Below are 10,687 nucleotides of genomic sequence, written 5' to 3' on the forward strand. Positions count from 1 at the left end.
TTCTCTTCTCCAACTCAAGTCTTCTTCCAACTCTCCACACCACAAGTTCCAGCACAGAAGTCCCTTTCCTCCTCCAACTCTTCATGCTAGGTATGTTTTAACACTTTCCATTCTCATTGTGGACATGTTTTCAAAATAAGCTTTCTAGAACGATTTTTTTTTGTGCTTTCAAAATGGCCGTTTCAAAAATAGTTATTTCAGAGTTGGTGTTTTGGAATACCTGTTTTGGAACACCTATTCCGAAACAACTATTCTGAAATAGGCATTCTTAAACACCTATTCCAAAACCGTATTTTGGAATAGCTATAGACCTTCCTTATCAGAACCCAACCCTCCACCAACCCCACCACCAAAACCAAAACCCAACTCCCACCTCATGCCAAAAGAGATAAAAGAAACTTACTTACCTTCAATGGTGACAAGGAGGCTAGAGGCAGATGGAGGTGTTGTCATCACAAGATGGTTCAATCCATTGCGGGAATCGTTGGAGGGAGACACGCTGTAACGAGTGAGAGGTGCTGTCGTCACGGGAAAAGAGGTGTTAGTATAGGTTTTTGAAGGACAAAGGTATTAGGATTGGGGGTGTTATTCGTTAAGGATAATAAAGTAATTTCAAAGGTAGTTAGGAGATGTAGGATACATACGAGGTGTGGGATTGAACTCCCTTCGAAAGGGGAGCACATTTCAGATATAAAGGCCTTTTTGACAACAAAAAAAGAGAGAGAGAAATCAGATTCACTACTAAATAGACGCTCATGCAGTTGTGCCGGAGGAGAATCAAATTCATGAATATCAAAATCACAAGTGAGGCTATGGTTTATTTAAAAGGAGTTCTAGAACCATCAACCTATCATAACTTACGTTTCAAGATGTAGTTTTTAATAAAGCATCACAACTAAATTAACTTATTATAATTTTATAAGAATTTCAATAGTGAAAATGCCAACTGGGAAGTTGCTTTGCAATCTGAATTTCAGGCCTTTTAGCATAACCATATATGATTTCTAAAAATGAACATTAAAGAAAACATGAATGGAAGTACATATCAATAAATATAAAGTTACCAAAATATGTTCCATTAAAAAAATAGTCTATTTACTCCCTCCAGATCTTTCTATAAAAATAAAATTAAAGATTTTATTTAGTCATTTTTATAATAAAAAATCAATAAAAAAATGTCTCGTATTGTTTTTTTTACAAAAAATATCCTAAATTATGAGTTATTTCTTTGGGCTCAGTAAATAATAAGTAAAATGTTAGGAATAATTATGAGGAAAAAAATAATTTTAAGATATATTTAATATTATTTTCAAATTAAATAATATTTTATAATTATTGCAGATGATAAAACTTTCACTATAAATTTTTAACGCAATGGGATATTTAAGACTTAAAGTCAACACTGTTGATTAAGCTGCTGAACTAATTTAATGTCAATAAATCCACGAGCTTGATCGTAGTTTATTAAATGTCATGTTATCCAACCACACAAGCTTGCGACGCTAACAAAAAGGAACTCAGTTCCACACGAAATATTTGTTCATATTGTGTTAACTTCATCCATTCACATCGAAAGTACCTCAGCATCGATGCTGTTTTTTTAATGGTACTGCTTGATAAGTAAAAGAAATAACTGTAAATAGCAGCACGTAGGTGTGTGCTAGTGACCCTGTCATTTATGAAAAATACAAACGTCCTTGTTATCTCTCCATTCCACCGCATTAAACAAGAACTTTCCCTTTTTCAAATAAATGAAATTTCACAAGTTTTAATTCATTTCAAACTATAGTACCGTACTACTGTAGTAGTATTTTATAAAATAAAATTAAAATATACTGTATTTTGCAACATTTTCATTGTCAACTTAGTTTAGAAGGTGTCAACTAAATAGAAAATATCAAATACTATAATAATATGAAATTTAAAAATAAAGATATTTAAATTTAAAGGTCTTGCATTTGCATCACTCTTTCTTGTCTCGTGTACCACGCCACCAACCCGAACCCGACAAGTTAACAGTTGCTGGTAGCCTTGACTAACATATCAGTACCATACCCATCTCCCTTTCCTTAATCTTAACAGAAACACACACTTGTTCTGTTCCTACGGTTTTGTTATGGCTCTTCCTTCACTATCCTTTCTCTTCATCTTCACTTCCTTCATCGTCTCCGTCTCACACTCAATACCCTTTATTGTTATTCATGGTAATTTCATTTTCTCTTTTTATGTTTTCCAACATGTTTTTATATCCATTATAATCTTGTTGCTTTTCTCTAATACTTACTAGTGACTCCAATTATGTTCTTTTTTTTTTTTGAGATTTTTTTTTTCATTCCATGGTATGTCCTTGTTGGATGGCGTTGAGGAAAGTGTCTTGCTCTTGCTTGACTTGAGATGCTAAATTGATCACTAGATATTTAAAAAAAAATGTTTTTTTTTTTCATTGTACTGTCTTTTTCCACTCTATTTGTAATTAATCAATTTGTTGTAGACTACATTTAACCAAAAATATTAGGGTGACCTGATTCACTATCTGCTTCCAATTTTATATGGATGCAGCCTGTTGTAATCCGTAATTTCCATCCACTTAATATTTTGGGAATTTTTGGAACTCTCATTGCCTGGTTGTACTTGAATTCTGTTTTTGGTTTGCCATACTTGATGGCAGGAATTGGGGATCAGTGCTCTAATCGTGGAGTGAAAAAATTCACACAGCAATTGAGCAGCTTCTCTGGTGCTGAAGGATATTGTGTGTATGTTGGCATAACTTTTATATTAATTTCCTTAGCATGTATAAAAAAATTATTTTCCATTGTTTTCCTTTTCCCTAGCATTTGTTAGCATTTTATCCTCTGAAAGTAGAGGCTGCAATGTTGTTTTCATGGCTAATAAAGTTTCCCTATTTCTTCAGCGAGGTTGGAAATGGATCATGGGATTCATGGTTTGAGCCTTTGAAAGAGCAGGTAATAGGTCAGAAGGATTTGCTGTGTTGAAGGTATTGTCCGTGTTGACTATTTCTAACTTGTGTTGTTTTACATGTCTTCAGGCTGAGATTGTTTGTGAAAAGGTGATAAAAGGATTGCTGCTGTCTTGTGATAATTGGTAACATTTCATACTAGGCTAATAAGCTTTTGAATTTAAACTTGCTACTCCATTTCTCACCATGTACAGGTGAAGCAAATGAAAGAATTGAAGGAAGGATACAACATTGTTGGACTTTCCCAGGTAAAGCATGAGAATTATGATTTTCTTCATTTTTGCCTATTATGTTCATGCAATTTGTCATTATTTTTATTCTTTAGAGTGCAAGTAGGTCCTAGTGGGATGAGACTTTTGTTGTTAGAGTGCAAGTGGGTGCCGTTTATTGCTCTATTAGAAAGCATTTGATCATTACAAATTTTTTGAAATAATCTTATAAGTTAGATGGCGTCAACAAGGTAGGGAAATTATGTTGATAGAACTATGTTCATTTGTGGTAAAAACTGATGTTGAACAAAGTTTCTTAAGTTTTACTAAATTTCCAAGTTATCAATGAAGTTATATACATTATCTTGGTCACCATTCAGCTTCATCAATGATCTTGTGAATACGCAGTTATCTGTATTCCTCTTCTTTCTTTTAGTGGCTGCTATCCTTCAAGGCCTTGCAGTTACAGCCTTGACATAGTCGTGTCTGTTCTTAAGGCTTGCATTAGGCTTGCTTTTTGAAAAAATGCCATTTATTGTCAGCTGTAAAGGCTTGAATAAGCTCAAGTCCCCTTGGCAAAGTATATGGTGATTGGTCATGATATCTTCTCTTAATTCTTTTTGCTTATGTATATTTCAATGTATTATACACTTCACATCATTTAGTTACTTATTTTACTGAAAAGAGAGGTGGATATACCATTGGCCTATTGGAGCAGATGATCAATCTCCAACTTTCTTGCTTTTTTTGCAATTGCAAGAAATGTTGATTGGCTACTTAATTACATAATTCATCTCACATATGCTTCTTTTTTATATATTTTTTTATCTTTTGTGCTTCATTTTTTAATTTCTCATCTTACAGGGAAATTTAATTGGTCGAGGCGTTGTGGAATTTTGTGAAGGAGGACCTCCTGTAAGAATCTATAATTTTACACGTACAATTCCTTTTCTAGTTTTTAACTTGTTGCTTTATCTGTGTTTCTACATATTCAATTGCTAATTGTATTTATACATAATAACATATTCATAGCTAAATAGTTGGAAATACAGTAGAGAATAACGGTTTTTGGGAAATATTAACTTGGAAGTCTCACCCATAATTGAGAGGAATAACTGAAATTATTGGATTTTGCTACTTGTCTGCTTTAGAGTGAAGGATTCACTTCAAAGAAAAAAAGGGACCAGTACCAAGAAAATTAAGAGAGTTAACTCTTACAAATTCATAGTTTGTTATACATGTACATGCATTTTTTCATTTACAATTGTAGCTTTTTTGTTTTTAACTATGTAGTTTCATCTTTCATTGTTTCTTATTATGATTATAGAAATGGAAATGATTCTTTAGTTGATATAAGAAATGGAAATGCAATTCATGTGCTTTGAAAATTATCAATTTAGTTCCATCTTATTGTTTTGCGCATCTTTCTTGCATCTGTGTGAGCATTCTTTGCTCGCTCTCTCTCTGTATTGTTCTTCTGTGTATTTAGTCTCTCTAAATCCCAATCTTTGCCAACTTATTCATGGGATTTTCTTCTTTCTTATTTTTGGAACAGGTTAAAAACTTTATCTCTTTAGCAGGCCCTCACGCTGGTACTGCTTCAGTTCCCCTATGTGGTGTGAGTATCATTGTGGCTTTCCAGCATGATGCCTTTATAATTTGTGTCTTGTATAGATTTTGGAAATACCACATGCTATATTATCAATTTACTTAGTGTTGACACCAATCCATTGAATCAGTCACCACTCCAATTATTTCATACGTAGGTCCCAAGAGATACAAAGAATTTTACTCTAAATGTTATAATTGGAATCAAATGCTGAGTATTTTGTATTATTTACTGAACTGGTAAGCAAATAGCAAAGATGACTACAAACAAAGATAAGTGGAAAACTCAAGCAAGAAAGAAAATAGAAGTAACCTAGGAAATTCAAGGGGAAGGAATTCTCTCCAGTGACATTACCACTGGATGAGATGCTAGGCCTTCATTCAATTTTATTAATAATATATTTCTATTGTATTCACCAAAAAAAAATTCTATTGTGAAGTGAAGGTTTGATAGAATTAATGGTGAGATTTTACATTTGAGATTCTCAAGCTTTTTTTTCCACTTGGGAAGATCTCTTCCCAAATTCGAGAGGCTTGGTTCTTTACCAACTCATTCTTTCTCCCCTTTTCTGTTTACATGCCCTCTCTTTATACCCAAATCCTTGCTTCCAACATTCTCTTGCTGCCATGTGTGCAACAGGTCGTCTCATGAGGTCACACTTCCCATCATGCCTATGCAGGACTATCCTCACTCCACCCACATCTTTTCCATACAATAGACCTTAGTCATCTTAGGATACCTAACATTGAAACATTTATCATAGTTTAATTAAATTTTTCCACTCTAAATTGATTATGGAAAAAACTTATTGTTTTTTTAAAAAGTAACAAGATCTTATAAAAAAATTGTCTTGTTGTATATCTTTGATTATTGATATATTGGTCATGGTGCCAATATGTTCAAAAGAACAAATTCAATATATATTAAAATTCTATTTTGCCTAGTTCTAATGTTTTTGAATGGTGTTTTGTTTCAACAGTCAGGTATCTTCTGCGTTCTTGCAGACACCCTCATCAAGGGAGAGGTTTACAGTAGCTATATTCAAGTATTCATTTCCACTTCTATTTATTTTCTCTTATGTCGGATCTCTACTTTCTTTTAGTTTTACAATATTTCCTTTTTTTCTTTTGTAACATATTAGGGTGCACTTTACTTATTGTCTCATTATATTGGTACTTGATATTAATTTTCATGCTCACTTTACTGTCTCTGACGTACCTCAATTTTAAAATATTGCAGGAACACTTGGCTCCTAGTGGATATCTTAAATTACCGAATGTGAGTTGCACTTTGTTAAATAATTCAAAAGAAATTGTGTAATAACCGATGACTTATTTATCTAAACAGTGTAAATTGAGTAAGAAAAAGTCATTTATTGGTAGTTACTTAGTTTAGTTTTCTATTTGAAATATATTTTCTGTGGAGTAAACTGTTGAGCTTTTTTCTTTTTTCTACTCACTGTGCAATTATGTAATAATCCCTATTCATGTATCTTAGTTATTCATTTGCTTTCAATATGCTCAAAACCTTGACATTGATATAAAATTTGATTTCAGGCCATACCTGATTATTTGGAGAACTGTAGATTTCTTCCAGTGCTTAACAATGAAATACCAGATAAGAGAAATTCTACTTACAAGGAAAGATTTAGTAGCTTGCAGAATTTGGTACTTATCATGGTAAGTCCTCTAAATGTATTTTTGTGATATTATGAATAGAATATTGCTAATTGATTTCATGAGGAAAGCTTATATATTTGTAATCTTATTTTATACATTAACAGTTTGAGCACGACACTGTTTTAATACCAAAGGAAACTTCCTGGTTTGGATATTACCCAGATGGCTACTTCAAGCCAGTTTTACCACCACAATCAGTATGATCCCTAATTCAACTTGGATTAGATCTTTTCCTGTGATACAAGTTTTCTTATTCGGGCTTTTGCATTGCATTTATTAAATGATATCAATGGAGCTGCTTCCTTAAGCTTCTATTACGTATTTGGGTCATAATTCATAAATATCATTGCTATTTCAACGTCATAGAACATGTAGATTCTATAATTTTTCTTTGAATAGCCATTTTAGATAGAGATGGATGAAAAACTTAATATGAAATACTTAGCATTAGTTACTGTTTATTGGTAGCTTTAAACCACTACACTGTGATGTAACATTGACTGGTAGGGTCTAACAATTGACTGTCCTAACTAAAACTATATTAATTCCGACACATTACTCTTATTCAAGCATATTGTTAAAGGCACGATACTCATATAAAGGAGCAGAAATCCCTTAGAAAAAATTAATGGTTGAAACACTAGGCTTTGGCATATGAGATAACAAATCAGTGTGATACAATGTATTTCTAATGCTTTGATTTTTTAAATCATGTACTTGGAACTTGGAGGTCATAATGCATCAAATAAGCAAAAAAGTTAGCCAATGCCTTTGAAAAACAAATAACAGTTCTACGAAACATTAAAATGTAAACTTTGGTGCAAGGTTTCTTGCTATAACACACCTATTGATTTATTTTTTACTCTATTAATCTGCTTCACAGACAGAACTCTACATTGAGGATTGGATAGGCTTAAGAACTCTAGATGAAGCTGGAAAAGTTCACTTCATTAGTGTTCCAGGAAATCATCTTGGAATCTCCCAAGAGGATATGAAAAAGCATGTAGTGCCATATTTGAAGGATCACATATTCGTACAAGATAGTATCAATAAGGCTAGGTTCAGGTTGCGAGGAGTTAATCAGAAAGTTATTCAAAGTAATATGATGGAACAATCTCAAAAGGAGGAGGTGGAACCATCATCTTCCCCATTACTTGATGGATCATTGCCATACTGGTGGCCTATACCATTCAAGACTTTCCTTGGTGAATTGATTGGCATTAATGAAGAGGAATCTATACAAAGGAAATAATCACATTACACGTTATTGTGAAACTAAATCTATTAAATTGAACAAAATGTGTTTGGACTGATCAAAAGATTTATCAGATAGATATAGAAAAATAGTATTATATGTTGATATTAGTTTAGTTGATAAATATCAAAATGCTTCACTTGGAAGTCTTAGGTTCTATTTTCTTTGGTGAATACTTATGAACACCTAATTTTGTTTGACTTCTCTCTATTTTATTTGTTTCATTTTATTTCATTTCATTCTACCTGATTTTAACTTTATTTTCTTTCCTTTCAAAGTTTTCTTTATAAATTTGTTAGGATATTCTAATATAGTTTGGGAAAAAATAAAATTAAAAGAAAAAATCATTGCTGATATTTGTGTGACTCGATTAAAAAAAGGAAAATAACAATAAAAAAAATCAAATTATTCATTTTTATATGTTACTCAATTTCGGAGAAATGTTTGAAATAAAATTTGTTTAAGTTAATTAACCGAATAAAGATGGCCTAAAGAAATTTCACCTAATAATGGAGGATAGAACGAGGTAGGTATTTTATCTTTATTCCAGTTTGTTGATTGATGGTGCTCCCAAGAGTTTGGGCAACAGATTTTCACGCTTTTTTCTCTTGCACTAATATACATCTCCTGCTGACGGAAACCTTAAAAAATGCTCTCATTTTGCCCGTCAACCTGAAAATCACTGTGAAGACCAGAGAGTGACAATTTAATTCTTGTTAAATGTGATTACTTATGCTTCTTTGTTGCTTGCTAATCCAGGTAGATAATCATTTTTATTTTACATTTCAAACTCTAAAAAGAAAACAAAAGAAAAAAAAAACATTGTTCTAAAGACAAAATCAAATGCTCCATTGTCTCTGCCTCAATATCCCAACACCACCCTAAGCTTCACGATCACTTTGGATTCTTCATAATCATGTTAAAATATCAGACATGATTTTGGTTAACTTTTTACATGTATGACTTCAAGTAAAATAATATAATTGATTGAGTTGATGCAACTTTAGGTAATTTCTGTCTTGAATAAAAAAATTTACGCTAAATTTTATTTCTATGTTACTTTTATAATGAAATTATTCAAAAATAAATTATATTCCTTTAAAATCAATTTTACAAAATCAATTTCTTCAAAATTATTCTGTCAATAATTATCCAAACTCACATTATGACAACTTCAGATCCGCAAGCATCCCACATTCACACGTCCTTCATTTCTTTTAATTTTTATTAATTTATTTGCATTATAATTTTATGCTATGCTGAAGCCCAATTTGTCTGGATGCTTTTGTTAGGTTGCCCTATTTTCATTCCATAGATTGTCCTATGGGTTGATTTGAGTTGGGTTTTGTCTATGATGTAATTTAACATAATCTAGTTAAATTTGAATAGGTTGGTTTAAGTTGATTTTTCAACAAAAAATGTAAAAATTCAATCAAAATAACCGAATTTTAAATGGTTTTGATTTGATCAATGGGCAAAATATTTAATTTGTCTATTATTTTTAAAATCAATGTTTTTTATAAGCTAAATTTATTATTAAATGAAATATGAAATCATTATTTATAATTATTACGTGTAATCAAATAGTAAAAAAATCAAGGAAGGAATCCTATTATTATCATCATCACGTAGGCTAACATACCATATTAAATATGATTTAAAAATTAAAATATAATAAACAAGCACCACAGCCATGAAGCCAAAAAAATCCAAAAACTATAACTATTACAATATAATTTGACAATTCTAATGTTCTCAAATAATCAAATGAGCAGTGTCAACTAAAACTTCAATTAAATCTAAAATAGTTTGAAACAAATTAAAAATAAAAATAGATGTTTTACAACCAATTTTGCTGCAATAAATTTGAACCACAAAAGTAATTGATTTTTTAAATTTAAAAATATATATTATATATGTTATGTATAAAAAATAAATAATAATAATAATTTAAGACAAAATAACATGTCAATGAATTCATATATTAAAACCTATAACCCAACTAAAAATTCAACAAATTTGAATGGATTAGGTCAGATTTAACTCAAACAAAAAAAAAAAAATATTCAACTCAGGTAGTTTAGGTGAATTCTAATTCGCTTATACTTGTTACCATCCCTAGATTTTCCTTTCCATTAGTAAGATCACGGGCAAATTATGCTATTTTCCCAAATTTTAAACTTACACTTTTTTATTTTTAATATTTTTTATTAAATTTCTTTTCTTTCGTAAACTAATTTTCCAAACATATTCTTATGCTAATAGATAAATGTATTTAAAGATTCCGGAAATTATTTAACACTAATAGCAATATTATTATTTAATAATAATAATAATATACTGAACACACTGACTTCCCAGCAAAAGTTTTTGTAAAGCAAATACTGTAAGGAATTGAGCACCAATCTATATGTATAATATGGTAATGCAAGTAGACCACGTTTTACACTAACAAAAAGCTTCCCTAACCTGCAAATAAACTACCTGTTTATGCATTATTTAAAGCAACAGGGTGGCCCTCTCATGCTCACAACAAACAAGCCACACCTATCTTTGTTAACTATCGTTGAATTCCAAGAGGAGTTCAATGAAAGAAAAGAAATCTCAGAAGGGAAAAGGAATTCGTACAGAAATATAATAATTTGTTTTATAATCATTGTTTCATGCTTCATATAATTACTTTGAAACCCTTTCATCATTTGAAGAATCAGCAAGCGAAATGATTGGGTTAATGCAAGCCTACAACAACAAATAAAGAAATCAACTACCCGAGATCATGAAAATTATAAATAATCATTGCACCATCATGTGCCATAATGCATATTCTCTGCTACTTCCTCCATTTTTAAAACTTGTACTTGTCTCCGATTATACCCTTCAACCCGTGCTCATGTGTAAGGCTTTTTAGCATAATTAACGGTGGGTATTATGGAACACACGTTTTGTATAATTCCAATT

General features: G+C 31.2%; 1 protein-coding gene across 2 annotated transcripts; it reads left to right on the forward strand.

Annotated features, from left to right (window-relative positions):
• Positions 1-1,965: 1,965 nt before the first annotated feature.
• On the forward strand, positions 1,966-7,968 carry LOC114423509 (palmitoyl-protein thioesterase 1-like). 2 transcript variants are annotated; one of them, XM_028390300.1, is made up of 12 exons: positions 1,966-2,204; positions 2,560-2,753; positions 2,912-2,963; positions 3,047-3,067; positions 3,172-3,225; positions 4,051-4,101; positions 4,742-4,804; positions 5,775-5,840; positions 6,035-6,073; positions 6,352-6,474; positions 6,579-6,671; positions 7,358-7,968. In XM_028390300.1, the coding sequence occupies exons 1-12, from the start codon at positions 2,202-2,204 to the stop codon at positions 7,724-7,726; spliced, it is 1,128 nt and encodes a 375-aa protein (XP_028246101.1). In that variant the 5' UTR covers positions 1,966-2,201; the 3' UTR covers positions 7,727-7,968. The 2 variants fall into 2 exon arrangements, with proteins under 2 accessions (XP_028246101.1, XP_028246105.1); XM_028390304.1 differs by having other exon boundaries at positions 1,967-2,204; positions 2,669-2,753; positions 7,358-7,963.
• Positions 7,969-10,687: the final 2,719 nt, after the last annotated feature.

This window comes from Glycine soja, chromosome 1 (assembly GCF_004193775.1).
Source record: "Glycine soja cultivar W05 chromosome 1, ASM419377v2, whole genome shotgun sequence".
NCBI lineage: Eukaryota > Viridiplantae > Streptophyta > Magnoliopsida > Fabales > Fabaceae > Glycine > Glycine soja.